General features: G+C 41.7%; 1 protein-coding gene and 1 pseudogene across 6 annotated transcripts in view; one reads left to right on the top strand and one right to left on the bottom strand.

Annotated features, from left to right (window-relative positions):
• Positions 1-26207, top strand: part of DMXL2 (Dmx like 2) — a 162828-nt gene that overhangs the window by 38479 nt on the left and 98142 nt on the right. For 4 of the 6 annotated variants that reach the window (XM_062205913.1, XM_062205912.1, XM_062205916.1 and 1 more), the window contains exons 4-8: positions 2625-2703; positions 4342-4477; positions 5493-5559; positions 24418-24537; positions 25462-25640. In XM_062205913.1, the coding sequence (XP_062061897.1) occupies positions 2625-2703; positions 4342-4477; positions 5493-5559; positions 24418-24537; positions 25462-25640 (581 nt within the window). The remainder of the gene's footprint in view (positions 1-2624; positions 2704-4341; positions 4478-5492; positions 5560-24417; positions 24538-25461; positions 25641-26207) is intronic. The other 2 variants (XM_062205915.1, XM_062205914.1) reach the window with 1 other exon arrangement.
• Positions 9344-9652, bottom strand: LOC133769727 (small ribosomal subunit protein eS27-like; annotated as a pseudogene).

Below are 26207 nucleotides of genomic sequence, written 5' to 3'. Positions count from 1 at the left end.
AAGCTGGGTCTGCTTCTGTGACATGCAGCAATCCAATCGCTAACACTGGGGCAGTGAAGAAAGTAGGTGTTTCTTCCAAAGCACGAGCAAGGAGCAGAGCAGGGCATCTAATGCTCACTTTGTGATTCAAGGCTCCGCTCTGACTTTACCTTTGTGTCACTCCTGTAATTTAATGAGCTAATCTTTACTGAGGAACTACATGGTAAGGAAGGGATTCTGGGGCCTGATACAGTCTAAGTAGGCATTAGGGACTGGGGTCGGCATCAGTGTTATGAAATGGATATCAAATTTTGGAGTGCTTGAAAGAGTATGTGCTAAAAATTCAGATTCCTGGGGCTCGTCCCTACAATTTCTGCTATATGGTTATCCTGCAGATTGCTCCTCGAACACTAGAGGAAACACCATTGAGGATGACTATACTTATGCATGTTTTCATGATTTCTCTAATGGATTTGTTGGGCAGTATTAAAAATATTGTTGCGATTGTTGTTTTTGGTCAACAGTGGCAGAGTTTAAAAACTAACATTTTCACTGATCATAAAATACAAAGTTACTTTATGTAATGAAATACCAAGTTTTACAGCTATATTTTAAGTTCTAAGTCTATGCATTGAAGAAACCTTGCATAAATAATAATAAAATATTTTTAAAATATTGTAAATAGAAAGGACATTGTCATTTAAAAAACTGTTTTCCAGGCAATTAATGTGTAACTTACCTAAAGTGACAGGTTTTTTTTTTTTTTTTTTATTTTTGACAGGCAGAGTGGACAGTGAGAGACAGAGACAGAAAGGTCTTCCTTTTGCCGTTGGTTCACCCTCCAATGGCCGCCGCGGTAGCGCGCTGCGGCCGGCGCACCGCGCTGTTCCGATGGCAGGAGCCAGGTGTTTATCCTGGTCTCCCATGGGGTGCAGGACCCAAGGGCTTGGGCCATCCTCCACTGCACTCCCTGGCCACAGCAGAGAGCTGGCCTGGAAGAGGGGCAACCGGGACAGGATCGGTGCCCCGACCGGGACTAGAACCCGGTGTGCCGGCGCCGCAAGGCGGAGGATTAGCCTATTGAGCCGCGGCGCCGGCTTAAAGTGACAGGTTTTGCATTGCAATATACTGCCACAAAATGACATTGTATATTTGTATACTACAAAGAAATATATACAGTTTTTTAAACCTACATACTGTATTTTTTTATTTTTTAACATACTGTATTTATGACAAAGATACCTTTTAAAAAAAGTATTAATTTGACAAGCAGAATGACAAATAAGAGACAGAGAAAGCTCGGTAGGCCAGGCTGAAGCCAGGAACCAGGAACTTCATTCTGCTCTCCCTCATGGGTGTCAGGGCACCAAGTACTTGATTCGTCATGTGCTGCCTCTCAAGACATTAACAGGAGGCTGAATTGGAAGTGTGGAGTAGTTGGCACTTCAACGAGGCATTACACCATGGGGTGTGGCTGTCCCAAGCTGTCGACTTAACCTGCTGTGCCACAACTCCTGCCCAAATGGTAAAGGTCTTTGACCTTTTTTTTAAAAAAAAAAAAAAAAAAAGATTTATTTTATTTATTTGAAAGAGTTACAGAGAGAGGTAGAGACAGGGAGAGAGGTCTTCCATTTGCTGGTTCACTCCCCAGATGGCTGCAATGGCTGGAGCTGTATTGATCTGAAGCCAGGAGCCATGAGCTTCTTCTGGGTCTCCCACATGGGGGCAGGGGCCCAAGGATTTGGGCCATCTTCTACTGCTTTCCCAGGCCATAGCAGAGAGCTGGATCGGAAGAAGAGCAGCCAGGACTAGAACCGGCGCCCATATGGGATGCTGGCACTTCAGGCCAGGACTTTAACCTGCTGTGCCACAGCACAGGTCCCAAGGTTGTTGACTTCTAAACTTCAGGTCACCTTTTAAAATGTCAATATTAAGAAAAAAGGACAGAAAATAGCTTCAATATAATATAAATTAAGCTTATAGATTATACATATTGTATAATTCAAATAGGTTGACTTTTTTGGGGAGCTGTACCTAGTTTTCTTTTAGATATTGAATCCTTGAGATTAAGATCATTTGCTTTTCTTTGTAGTGTGCTTTTATTTTGTTTTCATAAACGTGTGTCTCAGCTATTAAAAGCACTGAAGATAGCAAGGTTGTTAGGATGTAAGGAAGTTCTTGCCCTTGAATAGTTGTGATTAGGAGAGTGGACACAGAAACAAGTAGCAGTTCCCGTGATCGTTGTTGTAAGGCCTAATGTGAAGATGCCACAGGTGGTATCAGCATGTTAAAGAAAGCTTCACAGCAGAGGCGATGATTTTGCTAGCTCTGAATAGAAGCACAGGAGTTTGCAGGTGGAGAAGTGAGGGAAAGAATATCCTAAGTATAGGGATATATTTACTGAAGTGGAAGGAAGCCTGAGGGAACCTGCTTTGTGTGAGTATGGCAATCAGCTCAATACAGTAGAATAAATATTAAGTTGAACCATTGAAAATTATCTTAAAAACAGTATGTGAAAATACTAGTGAAATAGTTGTATCTGTTTTTTCAGACCATAAGGTTTTAGGATGAAGAAAATGATAAAATGGTGATATTTTTGTATATTATTTTAAAAAACATATCTTTTTTCTTTCTATGTGTTTCAGCAACTCAAGTGTCAGTGGCTTAAAACTGGGCAGTTTTTTTTGAGTTCTGTGACATACAACTTAGCATGGGACCCTCAAGGTATTTAGTAGTTACATTTATAAGTTGTTAAAATTAAGTATTTGAAATGTATGAGTACTATGCAATATGGTTTTCTGTAATGAGAAAATAATATATATTTTCTGTTTGTTCATTATTGAGTATACTTTTTTTTTCTTCTTAGTGTAAGTTGCTGTGTACCATGCTTCATTTACTGTGTCTTAAAAGATTTTATGTATTTATTTGAAAGACAGAGTTACGGAGAGAGAGGCCGAGACAGATACTTCTTCAGTCTGCTGGTTCACTCCCCAAATGGCTGCACTTGCGGGAGCTGGGCCAAACCAAAGCCAGGAGCCAGAAGCTTCTTCTGGGTCTCCCACATGGGTGAAGGGGCCCAAATTCTTGAGCCATCCTCTGCTGCCTTTCTATGTGCACCAGCGGGGAGCTGGATCAGAAGTGGAGCAGCTGGGACTTGAACCAATGCCCATATGGGATGCTGGCACCACAGGCAGTGGCTTTACCTGCTACATCACAGCACCAGCCCCTCATTTACTATTTTTTTTTTCCCACCAAAGAAACCTTTTATTTAAGGAATACAAACTTCATGCATTTCATAAATACTTTAGCAATATAGTGGCTCATTTACTATTAATTATATGCTTTTTTGTCCCTGCCTTTGAATGTTTTATTTTAAGAAAACAGCAGTGCTTTGTTTCCTTAGTTAACATGTGCTGCACTCTACTCTTACTTGTTTACTAAGAAACAAAATCTTAAATAAAACCTGGGCCAAAGTTTGGTTAGCATTTGGTTTTCAGGAAATTACTATTTTTGATTTTGAAAGCTTAGAAGCCTCTAAAGATGATGGCTGTTATGCCTTTTTCCATTCACAGTTTGAGAGAGATTTTTATATTTCATGTAGAAAACAAATTTCAGTACTTATATCCTGAGACCATTTTATATTTTATATATACATATATATATATATCAGAATTTTTCAGATTTGTTATTCTACTTTTTCTGTTATTTATTTATTTATTTTTGGAGCATTTATTTGTTTTTTTTAAGACTTGCTTAATATACAACTAGTAAGCTTTTCCTTTTGGTTCTCATCTTCCCTAAAAACTATTCTTTCTTGTCAAGAGTTGTTTTTTTTTTTTTTCTCTCTAATGGATTTTTTTTTTTAAATAAAGATTTTATTTATTTATTTGAGAGGTAGAGTTACAGACAATGAGAAGAAGAGACAGAGAGAAAGGTCTTCCTTCCGTTGGTTCACTCCCCAAATGACCGCAATGGCCAGAGCTGTGCCAATCTGAAGCCAGGCGCCAGGAGCTTCTTCTGGGTCTCCCACGTGGGTGCAGGGACCCAAGGACTTGGGCCATCTTCTACTGCTTTCCCAGGCTATAGCAGAGAGCAGGATCGGAAGAGGAGCAGCCGGGACTAGAACCAGTACCCATATGGGATGCCGGCACCACAGGCGGAGGATTAACCTACTGTGGAACTGCGCCACAGTGCCAGCCCCTCTAGTGGATTCCTTTTAGTAGTTATGTTCCAAATGTACTTCACAGACAGTATTGCTTATTTTTTCACATAGTAGCTTAAAGACCTAAACAGAGGCCCACATACGCATTTGTTTCTCTAGATAATCCTTGCTTATTCATCAGGACTTTGTTTAATTTTCAGATAACAGATTGTTGACAGCAACTGATTCTGTTCAGTTGTGGGCTCCTCCAGGAGGTGATATTCTAGAAGAGGAGGAAGAAACTGATAATAAAATTCCCACGGTTTTAAACGACTGGAAGTGCGTCTGGCAGTGCAAGTTAGTGTCTAACTCTGTTCTGTATGTTAATTGAAAAAAGCTTCCTAAGTACTCTTTTCACAAAGGTCTTTATTTTTTTGATGCTACCATTGCATTTAGCAGCCTCAAAAGCAGACTTTTTCTAAGCAGAATCTGTTATTCATATATCATTCTTCAGTCTGTGCTACAGTGAATTCTTATTTTTAAAAAGGATAAAAATATTCTAGTTATATTCAAGGCTTGAGTAGACAGAGTAACACAGGAATTTCTCATTAATGGGTGAGCTGTAGATGGGGAGGAGGAAGACGTGGTGCAAGTTGCCAGCTGTTCCTTCCATGGGAAGGATGGCTGTCCTGTAAACATGATATGGATTATGTGAAGGGGAGCAGTTGGCCAGGGAAGGTGATCAGATCAGTTTTTAATGTGTTAGTTATAGGATATTGATGGAACACGCAGGTAGAGGTATATCCTTTTGGGTGTTATTTATATTTGGCTTTTCCCAAGAGGAATTTTGGGTTAGTTTTACATAATTTGTTTTTTTGTTGTTTTTTTTTTTTTGTTTGTTTTTTGTTTTTTTTGACAGGCAGAGTGGACAGTGAGAGAGAGACAGAGAGAAAGGTCTTCCTTTTGCCATTGGTTCACCCTCCAATGGCCGCCACGGCCAGCGCATCGTGCTGATCCGAAGCCAGGAGCCAAGTGCTTCTCCTGGTCTCCCATGCAGGTGCAGGGCCCAAGGACTTGGGCCATCCTCCACTGCCTTCCCGGGCCATAGCAGAGAGCTGGCCTGGAAGAGGGGCAACCGGGCCAGAATCCGTCGCCCCGACCGGGACTAGGACCCGGTGTGCCGGCACCGCAAGGCGGAGTATTAACCTATTGAGCCACGGCACCGGCCATAATTTGTTTTTAAGGAGGGTGTAAAGCACTCTTATTCTGATTATGACTTTGATGTTAATGAGAATCTTTTTTTTATGTTATGACCCTTTACATGTACAGTGTACCAGGTTTTAAAAATGTTGTTTAACTTTGGTTTTCCCAGAACCTCAGTATCTGTGCATTTGATGGAATGGTCTCCTGATGGTGAATATTTTGCGACTGCCGGAAAGGTAAAGGACAGAACAAAACACATAAGATGCAAAACAGTTAAAAGTGTTCCTTTTAATTTTCATTTTTAGTTTTTTAATATGTAAGACCGGCATAATCTTACTCCACAAAACTGGGCTGAAGAACAATTATGGTGTTTGAAAGGCTTGATATGTTCTAGCAGGTAGTGGGCACATGGGAAATATTTTTTTTTTTTTGGTTCTGTTTTTTTAATAGAAAGCTTTTATTTAATAAGTATAAATTTCATAGGTATGACTTTTGGATTATAGCAGTAATAGTTGTTTTTAAGTAAAACAGTACTGCTGGATTCACAGTGCAAGGAAGTACTCTTTGTCTCATTGTTCCTACTTTTAATCCTTGTGGCCTGGAGTCAGTTATTTGTCAAGTTAAATATATTTATTTTGAATTTATATTTATTTCAATGGCAAAACAAACAAACAAAACAAAACTAGACAGACAGAAAGAGATCTACCACCCTCTGCCTAACTCCTTAAATGCCTGCAAAAGCCAGGATTGGACCAGACCAAAGCCAGGAGACCAGAATTTAATTTTGGTCTCCCATGTATGTGGCAGGGGCCCAAGGACTTGAGCTTTTACTGCTGCCTCCAGGGTGTGCAGGAGCAGAAAGCTAGACTTGGGAGAAGAGCTGGAAATTGAATCCAATTATTATGATATGTGATGTGGGGATGTGGATATTCCAAGTGGTGTCTTAACCATTGTATCTTACTGCCTACCCCCAAGTTGAATACTTTGATATTCCTTCCATATTCCTAAATAACTTTGTGGTGTTTCTGTTTCTTCATGTTTTTCCTGCCCTCTGGTTTTATGCACTATTTCTTTCTTTCTTTTTTTTTTTTTTAAAGATTAATTTATTTATTTGAAAGGCAGAATTACAGAGAGGCAGAGAGAGAGAGAGAGAGAGGTCTTCCATCTGCTGGTTCACTCACCAGATGGCCACAATGGCTGGAGCTATGGTGATCTGAAGCCAAGAGTTTCTTCTGGGTCTCCCACATGGTTGCAGGGGCCCAAGGATTTGGGCCATCTTCTACTGCTTTCATAGGCCATAGCAGAGAGCTGGATTGGAAGTGGAGCAGCTGGAACTCAAACTAGCACCCATACAGACAGTGGCTTTACTTGCTATGCCACAGCGTTGGTCCCATCTTGTAATATTTTTTTAAAGATTTATTTATTTGTTTGAAAGGCAGAGTTATAGAGAGGCAGAGGCAGAGAGAGGTCTTCTATTCGCTGGTTTACTCACCAAATGGCCGCAACAGCCAGAGCTGCGCCAATCCAAAGCCAGGAGCTAGGAGCTTCTTCCGGGTCCTCTATGCGGGCGCAGGGTCCCGAGAACTTAGGCCGTCTTCTACTGCTTTCCCAGGTCAGAAAGCTGGATTCGAAGTGGAGCCGCCAGGACTGGAACCAGTGCCCATGTGGGATGCCGGCACTGCAGGTGGCAACTTTTCCTGCTACTCCACTGTGCCCATCCCTCGTAATTCTTTAAATTGTGATTCTGTTGCCTTCTAGTTTTCAGTGGTTGTTGTTGGAAGTACAGAGCCACTAAAACTATACCAGTCCGTGCCCCTCTAGCTGGAGAACTTTGGAGGGTCTCCTCATTCTCCCCAGAGCTCTGAAATTTCATGATTGATCATCTAGAAATAGTTTAGTGTCTGTCTCTCTGAGATAAAGGCTGTATGTGGGGGCTGTTTGGTGAATCTGTTCAATCTGAAAGTTCTTGTCCTTCAGTTCTGGGACATTATTTTCTATCCTTTCTCTTTTTTTGGGTCTCTTTTTACTCAGATGTGGATCCTTCTGCACTGATTTACTGTTTTTTTCTCTCTTCTGTTTTCCATCGTTTCATCTTTGTAATTAATTTCTGGAGGATTTTTCAGCTTTAACTTTGAAATATTTTATTTATTTATTTATTTGACAGAGTGAACAGTGAGAGAGAGAGACAGAGAGAAAGGTCTTCCTTTTTGCCGTTGGTTCACCCTCCAATGGCCGCTGCGGCCGGCGCATCGTGCTGATCTGATGGCAGGAGCCAGGTGCTTCTCCTGGTCTCCCATGGGGTGCAGGGCCCAAGGACTTGGACCATCCTCCACTGCCCTCCCAGGCCACAGCAGAGAGCTGGACTGGAAGAGGGGCAACCGGGACAGAATCTGGTGCCCCGACCGGGACTAGAACCCGGTGTGCCGGTGCCGCAAGGCAGAGGATTAGCCTATTGAGCCGCGGCACCAGCAAAATATTTTTTTCCTGCTGTCATATTTTTTTTCTTTTTTCTTTTTTTTGACAGGCAGAGTGGATAGTGAGAGAGAGAGAGACAGAGAGAAAGGTCTTCCTTTTTGCCGCTGGTTCACCCTCCAATGGCCGCTGCAGCCGGCGCATCGTGCTGATGCGAAGCCAGGAGCCAGGTGTTTCTCCTGGTCTCCCATGCGGGTGCAGGGCCCAAGCACTTGGGCCATCCTCCACTGCACTCCCGGGCCATAGCAGAGAGCTGGTCTGGAAGAGGGGCAACCGGGATAGAATCTGTCGCCCCGACCGGGACTAGAACCTGGTGTGCTGGCACCGCAAGGCAGAGGATTAACCTGTTAAGCCACTGCTGCGGCCTGCTGTCATATTTTTTTAAATTCCAAGAGCTTTTTCCTTTATTTCTTGAATGATCCTTTTTGAGTTAAATTTCATAAGTAAACAAAGTATATATAAAATTTATATATGGAAGAATAAACAAATACACAAGTACCGATTATTCAGCTTGAGACAAAGAACATGAAACTAGCAGGGCTTTCATGTTCTCTTTTTATCCCCCCTTTCTCTTCTTGACTCAGGCAACCAGAGTCGCAAATACTGTGCTTGTTATTTTGTGTGTGTGTTTTTTAAAGTTTCACGTGTATAAATTCCGAAGTACTAAAATGTTTAGTTTTCCATAGCTTTGAATTTATACCACAGTTCGTGTTTTTATATGACTTACTTTTTGTATTCAGCTTTATATTTGTGAGAGTCATCCTTGTTGATGCTAAATTCATTTATCTTGACTGGTATATAATATTCCATTAGGTGAATGTGCCCTAATTTGTTTATCTCCTGATTTATCTCCTAATTTGTTAGTCTCCTAATGACAGACTTCGTTTTTTGTTTTTTGTTTTTTTTAAAGAGTTTTGCTATTACAACAATGCTGCAGTGGCTGTTCATCTCTCTCTTGGTGTACCAGGGCAGGATTTGTGTAGATGTATATTTAAGAATTAACTGTGCATTTTCAACTTCATAAAAGCATTCTAATTGTTTTCCAAATGTTGTACAAGTTTCCACTTCCACAGCAGGATAGGAATGTGATGATGGATTACGTCCTCACAATAATGTGCCTTTAATTTATGTTTTCCCTGTTACTATTGAATATAAATGTTTTCTCTTGCTTATTGAACTCTTACTGCTTTATTTTTGAGGGAGTTCTTTATATATTCTGATGAAGAATCCCTTGTCAGTTTTCTTAGTTGTGGCTTTTCTTTTATAATGCTTTAAATTAAACATTTTTTTCAAACAGGAACAAAAGTAGAGAAACAATGAACTGTGTGTATCTATCACACTGCAACAGTTGTTATCCAGCCAATTATGTTTTCTTTTTTTTTCCCCATAATCAAAACTTTGTTGAAAAACTGACATCAAAATAGGGGATAACTTGTATACTTTAGAAAACCAAACAAAATTACATGATCTCAGTAGTTCACTAGAATCACTGAACTTATGATAAGGCTTTCTATGAGAAAACACCGATTCAGGAAGTTGTGTGGGTCGCTAGTGTTGCTTTCTTCTAAAGGAACAGCCTTCTGTGAGTCGGACCCTTCCTGCTGTGGGCTGGTGCAAAATTGTAGAACCACCTACTCAAAGATCCACTGTCTGAACATGGCTGAAAACTGTGGTGATTTTGTAGCAGCCCAGGCATTTTGCATCCATAAAATAAGAATTCAGATTTTGAACTAGCTGTTTCTTTCTATGTTTCTTCTTTTTCTCCTCCAAGGAGGGATGGAGTAAATCTCTAGCTAAGGGCGTGTTGGTGGTCCTGGCTCTGGCTACTCCCCTAGCAACAACACAGGAGCTGCTCATTGTTTTTTTTTTTTTTTTTTGACAGGCAGAGTGGATAGTGAGAGAGAGAGAGACAGAGAGAAAGGTCTTCCTTTTTGCCGTTGGTTCACCCTCCAATGGCCGCTGCGGCCGGCGCATCGTGCTGATCCGAAGCCAGGAGCCAGGTGCTTCTCCTGGTCTCCCATGCAGGTGCAGGGCCCAAGCACTTGGGCCATCCTCCACTGCCTTCCCGGGCCATAGCAGAGAGCTGGCCTGGAAGAGGGGCAACCGAGATAGAATCCGGTGCCCCAACCAGGACTAGAACCCGGTGTGCCGGCGCCGCAAGGCGGAGGATTAGCCTATTGAGCCACGGCACCGGCCTGCTCATTGTTTTTTCATCTATTTCATCCCTCCTGGAGATGAGTTATTTTGGCTTATGCCCTGTGTTATTCATATGTAAATATTTGAACTGCTCTCTTTATTTTTTTTTTTTTACAAGATTTGTTTATGTATTTGAAAAGCAGAGAGAGAGAGAGAGAGAGAGAGAGAGAGAGAGAGAAAGAGAGAGTTCTTCCATTCACTGGTTCACTCCCCAAATGACCATAAGAGCCAGGAACCATGAACTCCATTCTGGTCTCCCACATGGGTGGCAGAAGTCCAAGCACTTGGGCCATCATCTGGTGCCTTCCCAGGCATATTAGTAGGGAGCTGGATCAGAAGCAGAGCAGTTGGGACTTGAACCGGCACTTCCACATGCGATGCTGGTGTTGGAAGCAGTGGCTTAACCTGCTGCTCCACACCTAATCTTTTCTGTTACTGAGTTGTAGGAATTCTTTATTCCAGATATGAGCTCCTTGTCAACTGTACGTTTTGTAAAGATCTTCTCCCAGTCTATTACTTGCTCATTCACTTTAATAGTATCTTCTGATGATTACATTGTATCTTTAGATGAGTAGAGATATTTAACTGTAATACTTAATTTTAATGTTGACAAAGTCATCAGTTTTTTTCCTTTGGTGTTGTTCTTTCTGAGACGTATTCAGTAAGTCTTTGCTGCTCTGAGATTCTGAAGACTTTCCTGTATTATAAAATCTTACAGAACAAAGTTCCTTAAACATTTTTTGTGCTGTGAATCCCTTTGGAAACCAAATAAAGCATCCCAGTGTGATGTTTTTAAATACATAAAAGAAAGTGCATAGTATTACAAAGGAAATAAATTACTAAAATACAGCTTCAAGATATAAAAAATAAATTTGTGGTAGGACATTATATTTTTAATTAATGTATTCAAGTATAACAAAGTATATTTAAAAGAGATACATGTTAAAGTTTAATTGTACTAAGTTGTGTATGGAATTCCATGTATTACTTTGTAATGGTAAGGCTAGGCTTTCTAGGAACACCAGGATTCACTGGGTTTTTTGAGTTAATCTTCAGTTAAGAACATTCAACTGTACTGTTTTGTAGTTTCATAACTACTGAGCAAAGAAGTAGTTGCTCAACTGTTGTGTGAACATTATAGACAGGAAAGCTGTACAACATTATATACAAGAAATTTCAGTCATTTGCAATTTAGTATTGATTCCAGTTGCTAACAATTTCGAAGTAAGGTTGAGTGTAAAAGTATTTTAAGACATACAGCAACTGTCATGTGATATGAAAACATTTGTGGTTTCTAAGATAAAGTCACATGTACTGCTAATGCTACTTTGGTTTGTTGAAACATTTCCTTCAAATAGCAGCTAAAAAATTAGTGAAATAATTGTTTTACCCCATTGAACTTCATGGTACCTCTGCATCTTTGTTTTCTTGTTTTCTCCAGATGCAGACCTTTAAGCAGAGAGTCAAGTGTAAGTAATTAACATGCAAAATGATCACAAGAAACGTACTGAATTTGATGCAGGGTATTGAAGGCATTTAGTAAAGAGTATATTGTCATGCAAAGAGATATTATCATGCAATATACCTATTAATAAGTCCATCAACAAGCTTAAACCTCTGGATACTGTGGGATCCAGTGTTCTTCACACATGTTCACGTGAACACATCAGTCATGGGTTGAGGGCTGCTGAGGGCAGGGCGTCCATGCTCAGCACTCATTATCAGCTCCTAGAAAATTTCAGAGAGAGATGCTCTCAGTTGAAACTGACACACGAGAACCTAAGGAATGATGACATACAGAGGATGTATCAAAATGTATTTTCTATCTTGAATTCTATCCACAAGACCTTTGGGTCCAAGGACCTCAGGTTAAGAATTCCTAGTCTAGAAACACATTTAGTTCTAAAATCGAAATGGAATAATTTTTAGGTAAGGTTTGAGAAGGAGGCCATGTTTCTTTTGTTTTCCATATGGAGATCCAGTGGTCCTTAACAATTTACTGAAAAGCCTTTCCTTTCTGTAGCACTGTGTATTACCACTTTGGTCATGAAACCAAACGTCATATGACTTTGTATTTCCATGAGTCTATTGCTGGTCTCTTTTCTCTTGTCCTTATTCTTTTCTTGTACCAATACCACCTCTTTTAAACTCTATTTTTTTAATAAAAGAGATTTGTCTGTTTGAAACCAGAGTTACACAAAGAGAGAGGTGGAAACAAAGATAGAGGGTTCTTCCATCTACTGGTTATTTCCCAAGTGACCACAACATTCAGGGCAGAACCAGACCAAACCAAGGAGCTTCATCCAGGTCTCCCACGTGGGTGGCAGAGGCCCAGGCACTTGGGCCGTCTTCTACTGCTTTTCCTAAGCCATTAGTAGAGGGCTGGATCAGAAGTGGAGCAGGCAGGACATGAACCAGTGCCCATATGGGATGCTATCATTGCAGCTGCTGCTTTACCTGCTACACCGCAATACTGGCCACCAGTGCCACCTACCTTAATTGCTATAGTTTTTAAATTAAGTATTGGTATCTGGTAGAGCAAGCCTTCTTATATGATTTTTCTTTTGTCTTATTGAATCTTGACCCTTTACTTTTCTATTAAGTTTTAGAATAGGATCGATAAACAAACAGAAAATTTTTCTTACGATTTTGATTGCATTGACTGTATATGTCACTTTAGGGAAATGGACATAGTTATGTGTAATCTTATCCATGAAGATGAGAACGCATGCCCCATCATTTGTTTTGCATTTTTATTTTTCTCAGTAATATTTTATAATTTTCTGGATAAAGGTCCCAAACATCTTTTGTTTGAGTAACTTGCAGGTATTTGATATTTTCGATGCTATTATAAATGGTATCACTATGTAAATTTTTTTTTTTTTTGACAGGCAGAGTGGACAGTGAGAGAGAGAGACAGAGAGAAAGGTCTTCCTTTGCCGTTGGTTCACCCTCCAATGGCCGCTGCGGCCGGCGCACTGCGGCCAGTGCACCGCGCTGATCCAATGGCAGGAGCCAGGTGCTTCTCCTGGTTTCCCCTGGGGTGCAGGGCCCAAGGACTTGGGCCATCCTCCACTGCACTCCCTGGCCACAGCAGAGAGCTGGCCTAGAAGAGGGGCAACCAGGACAGAATCCGGTGCCCCGACCGGGACTAGAACCCGGTGTGCCAGCGCTGCAAGGCGGAGGATTAGCCTGTTGAGCCATGGTGCCGGCCATAAATTTCATTTTATAATTGTTACTAGTATATATAAATGGAATAAGCTTTTGTATATTGGCTCTATAATCAGCAGTATTCCTCTGTATATCCTTTCCGATTTCCTCTACATAGTTCTTTCATCTGTGAATAATGAGACCTCTAGTTTAGCTTTCCCAGCCCTTGTGTGTTTCATCTCATTTTCTTTTACTGTAGTAGCCAGGACCTCTAATGTAGTGTTGAGTAAAGTGGCAGTATTAGACATCATTTTCTTCTTACCAGGCTCAAAGGACCCCTTTCACTGTGTTACCAACAAGTAGGATGCTTATTGTAGATGGTGTTTTTCAAATAAGGGCAGTCATTTCTATTTATAGTTTGTTAGAATTTAAAAAAAAAATCACAAATGATATTGAATTCTAGAAATTTTTTCTGCATCTAATGAGATCACTTTTTTCTTTTCTTCTTCTTTTTTTTTTTTTTTTTTTTTTTGACAGGCAGAGTGGATAGTGAGAGAGAGAGACAGAGAGAAAGGTCTTCCTTTGCCGTTGGTTCACCCTCCAATGGCCGCTGCGGCCAGCGCATCGTGCTGATCCGAAGCCAGGAGCCAGGTGCTTCTCCTGGTCTCCCATGCGGGTGCAGGGCCCAATTGGGCCATCCTCCACTGCACTCCTGGGCCATAGCAGAGAGCTGGCCTGGAAGAGGGGCAACCGGGATAGAATCCGGTGCCCCGACCGGGACTAGAACCCGGTGTGCCAGCACCGCAAGGTGGAGGATTAGCCTGTTAAGCTACGGCACCAGCCGAGATCACTTTTTTCTATTTAATCTTTTAATAAGATTAATTACAGAGACTGATTTTATGTGTTAAATAAACCTTGTGTTCTTGTAATAATCCCAAATTGATTATAATGTATTATCCTTTCTGGATTTGGTTTGCTAATCTTTTAAGATTTGTGAGATCTATGTATTAAAATGAGATTTGGCCAATAATTTTTCATTTTTTAGATGTCCTTGACAGATTCTGTCTTTGATGTTCCTCTGGCCACATGAAATGAGTTGGGAAGTTCTCTTTTATTTATCTGTAACAAAGTTTGTGTGAGGTTGATACTTTCTGGTGAAACCATCTGGACTAGGGTTTTGTGTGTGTGTGTGTGTGTGGGATTTAACTTCTTCCTTTTTTTTTTTTCTTTAAGATTTTATTTATTTGCGAGACAGAGTTACACAGAGAGACAGAAAGGTCTTCCATCTGCTGGTTCACTCCCCAAATGGCCACAGCAGCCAGAACTTGGCTAATATGAAGCCAGGAGCCAGGAGCTACCACTGGGTCTCCCACATGGGTGCAGGGGCCCAAACACTTAAGCCATTCTCCGCTGCTTTCCCAGCCATAAGCAAGAGAACTGGATCAGAAGAGGAGCAACCAGGATACAAACTGGGGGCCGTATGGGATGCTGGCACTACAGGCAGAGGCATAGCCTACTACACCACAGTGCCAGCCCTGGGATAACTTTTTAAATAGCTGTAAGACTATTCAAATTTTCTATTCATTTTTTTATATCAGTTTTGGTATGTAGTATTTATCTAGAGCATATCAGTTTTATCTAAATTTTCAAATTGATTGGCATCAAGTTATACCAAACACTATCTTTTTAATTTATTTTTTTTAAGATTTATTTTTAGGCCGGCGCCGTGGCTTAACAGGCTAATCCTCCACCTTGCGGCGCCGGCACACCGGGTTCTAGTCCCGGTCGGGGCACCGATCCTGTCCCAGTTGCTCCTCTTCCAGGCCAGCTCTCTGCTGCGGCCAGGGAGTGCAGTGGAGGATGGCCCAAGTGCTTGGGCCCTGCACCCGCATGGGAGACCAGGAGAAGCACCTGGCTCCTGCCTTCGGATCAGTGTGGTGCGCTGGCCACAGCGCGCTGGCCGTGGTGGTCATTGGAGGGTGAACCAATGGCAAAGGAAGACCTTTCTCTCTGTCTCTCTCTCTCTCACTATCCACTCTGCCTGTCAAAAAAAAAAAAAAAAAAAAAAAAAACATAAAAAGAGAATTGTGATGAACTCCCACGCTTTCCTGTGCCTGTTTACCTCTCCACGTCTGTCCCTGTATAGTCTGCCTTTCCTTGTGTGAACATGGATGACAACTAGCTGTGCTCTTAGAGCGGGCCAAGTCCTGCACTGAGGTACCAGATCCCCTTTGCTCTTCCGCACTCGAGTGCATCACTGTTGTAGTTTTCTCTTCAGATTGGTTTTCCCTTCTCCTCTGGGTCATCACCGTAGTGTATGTTGTAGAATGAATGTTGTGCCTCTCTAAAATTTATGTGTTGAGATCCTAACCCTGACGGGATAGTGTTTGGGGATGGGATCTTTGAGAGACACTTAGGGTTAAATAAGGGCACAAGGGCAGGGCCCTCGTGATGGTATTAGTGCCCTTGTAAGGATGGACACCAGAGGGCTTGCTTGCTCTGCACATGTGAGCACACAGCAAGAAGGCTGTCATTCGTCAGCAGGCCAGGAAGAAAGCCCTCGCTGGAATGCTACTGTGCTAGCACTCTGAGCCTGGACTTCCAAGCCTCCATTACCAAGAGAGAATGCATTCCTATTGTTTAGCCACACAATTAGTGGTGTTTTATTAAGGCATCCCAAGCTGATGAACACATTATAGCACACCAAGTAGATTCTGACCTCAGCCATTGTAAAACAAACAATACCCAGAGCCCCTGCTCAGCTTCTCCCACTTCCATTGCTCTGCGTACAGAACACTGAAGGGTAGCTTGGAGTTGCTGTCCCACATTTTTCTCTTCACTTTCAGTTGAGCACACTCATCACCATGCCTCTGAAACTGTCATCCAGGACTTCCTGTTACTGAGTCCTGTGGTCAGTTCTTGCTTAACATATGAGACTGATTTAACACCATGACTTCTTCTACCTTCAAATACTTTCTTTACTTGATGTCCAGGACACAGCATACTCTCTTGATTTTTTTCTTTAAGAACAGATATTTTTAGAGCAGTCTTGGGTTCACAGCAAAACTGAAGGGAAAGTACAGAGATAGCTCTGGTAATTTCAGTCCCCACATACGTATAGCTCCTCTCAGTGTCAGAATCCCACACCAGAGTGACACATTTGTCACAGCTGATGAGCCTACATGGACACCTCATTAGCACTGGAAGTCAGTGTTTACATTATTGTGTAAATTCTGGGTGTGACAGACAAGTCTGTGGGTTTGGACAAATTTATAATGGCATGTGTTAATCATCATACATAGTGCTTTTACTGCCCTAAAAATCCTCTCACTCTGTTTATTTTTTTAAAAAGATTTATTTATTTACTTGAAAGTCAGAGTTACACACAGAAGGAGAGGCAGAGAGAGAGAGAGAGAGAGGTCTTCCATCTGCTGGTTCACTCCCTAGATGGCTGCAACAGCTGGAGCTGTGCTGATCAGGAGCCAGGAGCTTCCTCGAGGTCTCCCACGCGGGTGCAGGGGCCCAAGCACTTGGGCCATCTTGTACTGCTTTCCCAGGCCATAGCAGGGAGCTGGATGGGAAGTAGAGCAGCCGGGTCATGAACCGGTGCTCATATGGGTTGCTGGCACTGCAGGTGGTGGCTTTACCCACTACGCCACAGCGCCGGCCCCATTCTGCCTATTTTTAACTTTGGTTATCCCTGCCTGATTTGCTAGTATAATCTTACTATGCTGCGTTCAAATTTTTATTTATTTTTGAAAGGCAGAAGTAGACAGAAATCTCCCAGGTGCTGCTTCACTCCTCAAATGCCCACAATATTTTGGGCTGGGCCAAGCCAAAGCCAGGAGCTGGGAATCAGTCTGGGTTTCTCATGTAGGTAATGGATCCAAGTACTTTAGCCAGCACCAGCTGACTCTCAGGGTGTGCATTAGCAGGAAGCGGGAATTGAATGGAGCAGGATTGAACCTAGGCACTTGGGATGCAGACCTCCCAAGTGATGTATTACTGTGTCAGACACCACCCCTCTGCTACTTTTTTTTTCTTTTCTTAAGACTTACTTATTTTATTCAGAAGTCAGAGTTACAGAGAGAGAAGGAGAGACAAAGACTGAATGATCGCCTGTCTGTTTGTTCACTCTGCAAACGGCCACATTAGCCCGAATTGGGCCAGGCTGAAGCCAGGATCCAGGAGCTTCATCCAGGTCTCCCACGTGGGTGGCAGCTTACTCCCATGTGGGGAGTGAACCAGCACCTGGGAGATCTCTGTTTTTTACCCTCTCTCTCTCTTTGTCTTATTCTGCCTTTCAAATAAATAAAATAAATATTGAAAATAGAAAAAACTTAATTTTGAAGAGATAACACATAAATTAAAATTTTCTTGATGGGGCCAGTGCTGTGGCACAGTAGCTTAATCCTCTGCCTGCAACGCCTGCATTCCATATGGTCGCTGGTTCTAGTCCCGGCTGCTCCTCTTCCCATCCAGCTCTCTGCTGTGGCCTGGGAAAGCAGTAGAAGATGGCCCAAGTCCTTGGGCCCCTGCACCCGCAGCCATCTAGGGAGTGAATCAGTGGATGTAGGACCTCTCTTTTTGTCTCTCATTCTCACTGAATGTAACTCTATCTCTCAAATAAATAAATTATAAAAAATTTTTTCTTGATTAAAAAGACCAGTGATTACTTCAGAATTAAATTTTTGAAATTTTGGACAGTGTTTTCTTTTTCTTTCTTTCTTTCTTTCCTTCTTCTTCTTCTTCTTCTTTTATTTTTTTTTCCTTTGGTGCAATCTGTTCTGTTATAAAGCCAAGTTTTTCTGTCTTGATAAAACAGATGGTTACTGTGTGGCTGGCCCCTACAAGGCATTTTCCACCCCCTCTGCTACACGTGACAGGATTTCAGTTCAGGTGTTGTGGGACTCAAATCTGATCATCTCCAGGGTTTTTAATGTTACAGTTCTTCAAAAGATCTGTTCTTCAAAAGATCTGTTTTTCTGAAATGTGGTCAATTAAATTTGGGGCTTAAGGATATTTTAAGTTTTTATCTAAGCTTAAAGTAAAATCTTAACAGCTTTTTCTCTCCATAAGACATACATGGTTAAAGCTTCAGCTCAGTAATTGGTTTCCTTTGGTCTGCTTGCTAGGAGGTGTTTATTGAAATTCTATGAACGCTTTTTTATAATGGCTATTTTGTAAAATTTGCAAATGATTTAAAATGTTCTGATCTTTTCAGAGTGAAAAACTGGGATTCCCAAAGGCTGGGCTATTTTTGGAGGGGAGTGATTTGTGCAGAAGGGAAAGGAGGGGGGGTGTCATCAAATGTTTCCAGAAACTTCTGTGCCTTTGAGAGTGTTTAATCTAGATCCAGTGTGGGATTATTTAATGATTGATTTATCAGCCTTTCATCCCCCTTACAAATGGAAATGTATTTACTGTTTCTTAATTAATAGTTTCATGTAGAAAATGTGCAGAATAAATGTAATTTTCCTACCAAATAATCCAATTCTCAATAAAAACATCATTATTTTCTATTCCGTATACATCCTTTTAGAATTTTTGATGCCTTTGTAAATCACTCAGAATTGTGCATGCATATACACATGCTCAAATAAGATCATGTTCTTCTTTTTTAAAAGATTTTATTTATTTGAAAGACAGAGTTACAGGGAGAGGTAGAGACAGAGAGAGAGGTCCTCCATCCGCTGATTCACTCCCCAGATGGCCGCAGTGGCCAGAGCTGCGCTGATCTGAAGCCAGGAGCCAGGAGCTTCCTCCTGGCCTCCCATGCAGGTGCAGGGGCTTCCACTGCTTTCCCAGGCCATAGCAGAAAGCTGGATTGGAAGAGGAGCAGCCAGGACTAGAACTGGCACCCACATGGGATGCCGGCGTTTCAGGCCAGGGCGTTAACCTGCTGCACCACAGCGCCAGCCTCAAGATCGTGTTCTTAACCTGATTTCTTTCTTTCTTTCTTTCTTTCTTTCTTTCTTTCTTTCTTTCTTTCTTTCTTTCTTTCTTTCTTTCTTCCTTTCTTTCTTTCTTCTTTCTTTCTTCCTTTCTTTCTTTCTTTCTTTCTTTCTTTCTTTCTTTCTTTCTTTCTTCTTTCTTTCTTTCTTCTTTCTTTCTTTCTCTCTCTCTCTCTCTCTCTCTCTATTTCCCTTCCTTCCTTCCTTCCTTCCTTCCTTCCTTCCTTCCTTCCTTCCTTCCTTTCAAGGTTTATTTATTTACTTATGAGACAGAGTTATAGACAGAGAGAAGGAGAAACAGAGAGGGAGGTCTGCGATCTGCTGGTTCACTCCTCAAATGGCTGCAGTTTTTCCAGGTGTCCCATGCTGGTGCAGAGGCCCAAGCACTTGGGCATCTTTTGCTGCTTTCCCAGGCCATCAACAGGGAGCTGGATTGGAAGTGGAGTAGTTAGGACATGAACCTGGCACCCATATGGGATGCTGGTGCCACACGTGGATGCTTAACGTATGCCACGGCACCCACCCCCCTGATTTCTTTACATATCATAGATAACCTTGATGATCCCATGTATTTATGTTTTTTTTTTTTTTTTGACAGGCAGAGTTAGACAGTGAGAGAGACAGAGAGACCGAGAGAAAGATCTTCCTTTTCCGTTGGTTCACCCCCTAAATGGCTGCTACTGCCGGCGCGCTGTGCTGATCTGAAGCCAGGAGCCAGGTGCTTCCTCCTGGTCTCCCATGCGGGTGCAGGGCCCAAGCACTTGGGCCATCCTCCACTGCCTTCCTGGGCCACAGCAGAGAGCTGGACTAAAAGAGGAGCAACTGGGACAGAATCCAGTGCCCTAACTGGGACTAGAACTTGGGGTGCTGGTGCTGCAGGTGGAGGATTAGCCTAGTGAGCCATGTCGCTGGCCATATTTATGCCTTTTAAAAAGTGACATAATTTTCCATTATATTAATAAATGTACCATTTATTACCAGATTCTATTTGTGAACATTAAAAGATTTTAATTTTTTATTGCTATTAAGATATATATCCTTATATATAAATTTTGTCCGTGTTTACTTCTTAAAATTTATTAGAGTATAATTAACATAAAACAAAAATACATCTCAAGTATATAGTTCCATTAGTTTTGATCAATTTAAAGACCTATTTCATCACCACCAACTGTCAGATTGTAGGATATTTTCATCATCTGCAGTTTCCTTTTACCTCTTCCTTTACTACCGTCCCTGGCCACAGATAATAACTGCACTACTTTCTATCACTGCTGGTCAGGTTTGTCTTCTCTAGGGTTTCCTGTGAACTAAGTTGTAAGATATGTACTTTAGTTTGTGATTTCTTGTACTCAGTAAAGGTTTCTCCAGATGCATCCATGCTGTAGGATCAACAGTTTGTTCTTTTTGCTGATGTATATTCCATTTAAGGGATTTGTAATTTGTTTATCCATTGATGGACATTTGGATTGGTTGGAGTTTTAGGCTAAAATAAAGCTACTGCCACCATTCATTTGCAAGTCTTTGTGTAAATACAAGTTTGTCAGCCTTTGGAATTACCAGTTTCTACCACAAAGTCTGCTGAGATCTTGGTTGTATTTATAGCGAATCTATAGATCACTTTGGAAAGAACTGACATATTAGTAATATTTGGCCTAGGGAACCATGAAGATGGTCTATCTATTTATTTAGGTCTCTAATTTTAAGTTATCCCTGTTTTGTAGTTTTTAGTGTACTTGTCCTACACAAAATTTGTTAAGTTTCCTAATGTAAAAGGAACTTTTTCAGAGAATTGCATTTGTAGTTACTGTGAACATACAAGAATACACTTAGGTGGGAGTGTGGGCGGGAGGGAGAGTAGAGTGGGAAGTATCACTATGCTCCTAAATCTGTATCCATGAAATACATGGAATTTGTTCACCTTATATAAATTTAAAAAATTGAAAAAAATAATACACATTAATTTTTTATCTTTAGTCAAGATTTTATAGATCAGTTCTAACAGCTTTTTTTAAAAGATTTATTTATTTATTTGAAAGGCAGAATTACAGAGAGGCAGAGGCAGAGAGAGGTCTTCCATCCACTGGTTCACTCCCCAGATAGCCGCAACTGCCGGAGCTGCACTGATCTGAAGCAAGGAGCCAGGAGCTTCTTCTGGGTCTCCCACTTGGGTGCCGGGACCCAAGGACTTGGGCCATCTTCTCAGGCCATAGTGAAAGCTGGATTGCAAGTAGAGCAGCCAGGACTTGAACCAGGGCCTGCATGGGATGCTGGTACTACAGGTGGTGGCTTCACCTATCATGCCACAGTGCCAATCCCCTAACAGGTTTTTTGGGATAGATTCCTTAGGATTGTCTTTAAAAAAAAAAATTAGGGGCTAATGTTGTGGTGTAGTGGGTTAAGCTGCCACCTGCAATGCTGGCATCCCATATGAGTGCTTGCTAGAGTCCCAGCTGCTCCACTTCTGATCCAGTTCTCTGCTATGGCCTTGGAAAGCAGTAGAAATGGCCCAAGTCCTTGGGCCCCTGCATCCGTGTGGGAAACCTGGAAGAAGCTCCTGGCTCCTGGCTTAGGATCAGCACAGCTCTGGCCATTGCAGCCAATTGGGGAGTGAACCAGTGGATGTATGACTGTCTCTCTGCTTCTGTCTCTGTCTCTCTGTAACTCTGCCTTTCAAATAAATAATAAACCTTTTAAAAATAATAAATCTGGACAAACCCAAGAATTGAGTATCAAAAGTACATACAGATGCAACACAAATAAAAAACAATATTGTGATTTCATTTTCATTCAGCTCAAGGTATCTTTGAAGTTTTCTCGTAATTTGTAAGTTCTTTGTTTAGATTCAAAATATTTGGGAGATTTCTAGGTAACTTTCTGCTATAATTCTCTCGTTGATTTAAAGTTTCAGCTGTCGCAGGTGAAAGTGGAACTGCTTCATTTGATGGGGATATTGGTGGGAATGGGAGAAGGGGCTAAAGTACCACCTGTTTCTGGGACTCTTTTTGTGATTTTTGAGGGGCCTTGAAGGCCCTCTAGGGTTTTTGTGGTACATTGTTGGAAATCAGTGCTCTAGAATGTGTAAATTTGTTTACATGAAATTGATGCTAAGGTTAAGAATGGGGATAAAGTGTTTGGTTTAGTGGTTAAGATGCATATGTACTATATTTGAGTACTTGAGTTTCATTCCTGACTCCAGTTCCTGTCTCCAGCTTCCTCCCACATGCTGACCCTGGGAAAGAGCGGTGCTGGCTCAAATGATTAGGTTTTTAGGTTACCTGGATTTCATTCCTGGCTTCTAGCTTTTGCCTTGGCCCAGTCCTAGCCATTGTGGGATGTTTAAGGAGTGAACAACAGATCAGAGCTCATGCACACTCTCTCTCTGCCTCCCCTCCCGACAAAAAAAAAAAAGGTACTTTGAGGACAGCAATTGGTACATGAATAAGTTGTTGTCTGAGAGTTAACACTTAAAAAATACATACTGTAAGATTAATACATCCAGACCGGCGCCGTGGCTTAACAGGCTAATCCTCCGCCTTGCGGCACCGGCACACCGGGTTCTAGTCCCGGTCGGGGCACCGATCCTGTCCCGGTTGCCCCTCTTCCAGGCCAGCTCTCTGCTATGGCCCAGGAAGGCAGTGGAGGATGGCCCAAGTGCTTGGGCCCTGCACCCCATGGGAGACCAGGAGAAGCACCTGGCTCCTGGCTTCGGATCAGCGCGATGCGCCGGCCGCAGTGGCCATTGGAGGGTGAACCAACGGCAAAAAGGAAGACCTTTCTCTCTGTCTCTCTCTCACTATCCACTCTGCCTGTCAAAAAAAAAAAAAAAAAAAAAAAAAAAAAAAAAAAAAAGGCCGGCGCTGCGGCTCGCTAATCCTCCGCCTTGCAGCGCCGGCACACCGGGTTCTAGTCCCGGTCGGGGCACCGATCCTGTCCCGGTTGCCCCTCTTCCAGGCCAGCTCTCTGCTGTGGCCAGGGAGTGCAGTGGAGGATGGCCCAAGTGCTTGGGCCCTGCACCCCATGGGAGACCAGAAGCACCTGGCTCCTGCCATCGGATCAGCGCGGTGCGCCGGCCGCAGCGCGCTACCGCGGCGGCCATTGGAGGGTGAACCAACGGCAAAAGGAAGACCTTTCTCTCTGTATCTCTCTCTCTCACTGTCCACTCTGCCTGCCAAAAAAAAAAAAAAAAAAAAAGATTAATACATCCAAACTAGTGAGACATGAATGGAAACATGCATTGTATTATGTGGTATAAATTGAGTATGAGTGCCAGGATGGAAAAAAACAGAAGTATTGGTCTAGTTCACATGAAAACATTGGGACCTACATACTCTTATTAGGAATATATATTATTTTTCTTTGATATTGATGTTTTTGCATAATTGATAACATTTATTATCTTAATCTAATTTTCACTTTTTTTTATTTTTTAAAGACTTTGATTATTTGAGAGGGAGTTACAGAGAGAGGGAGAGACAGAGAGAAAGGTCTTATATTGCAGTGATTACTTCCAGACATTTTCTTTCTTTTTTTTTTTTAAGATTTATTTATTTATTTGAAAGCCAGAGTTAACACAGAGAGAGGAGAGGCAGAGAGAGAGAGAGAGAGAGAGAGGTCTTTCATCCGCTGGTTCATTCCCCAGTTGGCTACAATGGCTGGAGCTGCACCGATCCGAAGCTAGGAGCTAGGAGCTTCTTCCAGGTCTCCCACGCAGGTGCAGGTGACCACGGACTGGGACCGTCTTCCACTGCTATCCTAGGCCATAACAGACAGCTGGATTGGAAGTGGAGCAGCTGGGACTTGAACTGGTGCCCATATGGGATGCCGACACTTCGGGCCAGGGTATTAACCCACTGCGCCACAGCGCCGGCCTCAATTCCAGATATTTTCTTTGAGATTTGCTACAACAAATAGGTTGCTTTTAATGCTTGTGATGCTAATTTTCCTTAGTAAAAATTTTATTAGTTTACAGAAATTTTTAGAAACAGAACTCACATATATTTTCACCAATATAACCTGTTATTATGTTATTATACTGGTTTCTGGTCTTTTTTCTCTAGCGTATTTATAGTAGTGATCCAATTACATAGAAAATTGACTTTGTTCCTCCTACTATTATTTGTATTGAAAGATTAATATATTGAAATCAAACATATTAAAGTATACTCATATTTAAAATATATGAATATATAAATATGTACGTATTTTTAGGAGATGTGGTATGGGTGATTGCTATCTCTTTTTGTAGTTACTACTTTCTGGGGAGGAAGGAGGGAAGGAAGGGCAACCCCCCTTTAAATATTTTATTTATTTATTTGAGAGGTGGACTTACAGACAGAGAGAGAAGTCGTCCATCTGCTGGTTCACTCCCCAAATGGCTGCAACGACTGGAGCTGGGCTGATCTGAAGTCAGGAGCCAGGAGCTTCTTTGAGGTCTCCCATGTGGGTATAGGCGCCCAAGTACTCAGGCCATCTTCTGCTTTCCCAGGCCATAGCAGAAAGCTGGAACCAAAGAGTAGCAGCTGGAACTCAAACTGGCACCCATATGGGATGCTGGTACCGCAGACAGGGACTTAGCCCGTTACAGCACAGTGCTGGCCCGTAATTTTCACTGTTAAGGTTAAAGCTCTCTGAAGTAGATAGCTTCTATTAAAGAAGGCACAATTATTTAGGTCTTGAACAAAACTTTCAGAACTTGGTAAAATGTTGGTCAATTACTATTGCTGTGTCTTGTAAATATTGTAAGTGGGCATTGTCATGGTTCCTGACACTTAACCTAAATGCTTTCTCGTCATTTAGAGTAGGTGTCAAAAAAGTGTGGCTCAGGAGCGAAGAACATTTTTTATCTTTTTCAAAGCATTATTAGCAAAAAACAGAAGAGTCTGTGTCACCTCATGGACCTGTGAGACCCTGTAAGCGTAACTTACTATGTGGCTCTCTAGGGAAGAAAATTGGTGATTCCTGATTTAGAGAAAGAAATAGTTCTTAAAGGAGTCACCCTGTCCACCTCTAAAAAGGGAAAGATGGTAACAGGGACTGATACTGTTTTCAACTTCACGCAGGTGCTGACATCACAGGCTGAATCCAAAGACACATGACCTATATGTCTCTAAGTGGGGGAATTTGGTATCAGTTTCCTTTTGGAAATACCATTACACAAAGAAGATTGATAATGAACAAATTGCCCATTTATTTTCAGTAATTATATTCTTTAGAGTAATAAACATCATTTTAGGTTGGATTTTATACCATTATAAGGTCACACATTAGTTTTTAGGTATTGCTTAGCTTTAAAACTTCAAACTTTTTAAAGTATTGAATTTTGTATATATGTATTAATTTCATATTGACCTATATGTTTTGCAGGATGACTGTCTTTTGAAAGTATGGTATCCTATGACTGGTTGGAAATCTTCAATTATACCTCAGGATCATCATGAAGTGAAAAGGAGACAGGCTTCCACTCAGTTTTCCTTTGTTTACTTGGCACATCCCCGAGCTGTGACAGGTTTTTCATGGCGTAAAACTAGCAAGTATATGCCCAGGTTAGATAAATACATACCTGTAGTTTGTGTGCTTTTATGTTTATAATGTTTATAAAAGAAAATAAAGTCCTTGTAGTGCCCTGGCATGGTGTTGATTAACAGCAGAGACTCTGGGACCCTGCTGCCGGCACTGAGCCTCTGACCGAATTTTTGAAGCTCTCCATGCCTCTGTAAAACGAGGATAGTAATGGAACCTACTTTGGAGAGTTTTTGTGAGATAACGTGTGTGTGTGTGTTCATGTGTTTGTGACAGAGAGAGAGAGAGAGAGATGCCTGGTACAGACTTTTCCGCATGGCTTGTGTCCAGGCAGTGTTGGTGGTGTTAGCAGTAGCTACAGAAGATTCTAGGAAAGGTGTATTGCAAGTAGCAGAAAAGCACATAGTGAGGACATCAAGCACAGTAATAAGCTGTAAGTAGTAGACTTTTGGTAAGGCATATAATTTTACACAGTGAATAAAGTGGCTGGGTTATTTTGTTTTAAATCTTAGGTCTGTCAAGGTGGTATGTGTGTGTGTTACAGTTTTTTCTATATATCTGTGGGGGATTTGTTCTAGGACCCCCTGCAG

Source organism: Lepus europaeus, chromosome 11, assembly GCF_033115175.1.
Source record: "Lepus europaeus isolate LE1 chromosome 11, mLepTim1.pri, whole genome shotgun sequence".
Classification (NCBI taxonomy): domain Eukaryota; kingdom Metazoa; phylum Chordata; class Mammalia; order Lagomorpha; family Leporidae; genus Lepus; species Lepus europaeus.
Note: the sequence above shows the minus strand (reverse complement) of the source record. Positions and strands in the feature narration are given on the sequence as shown.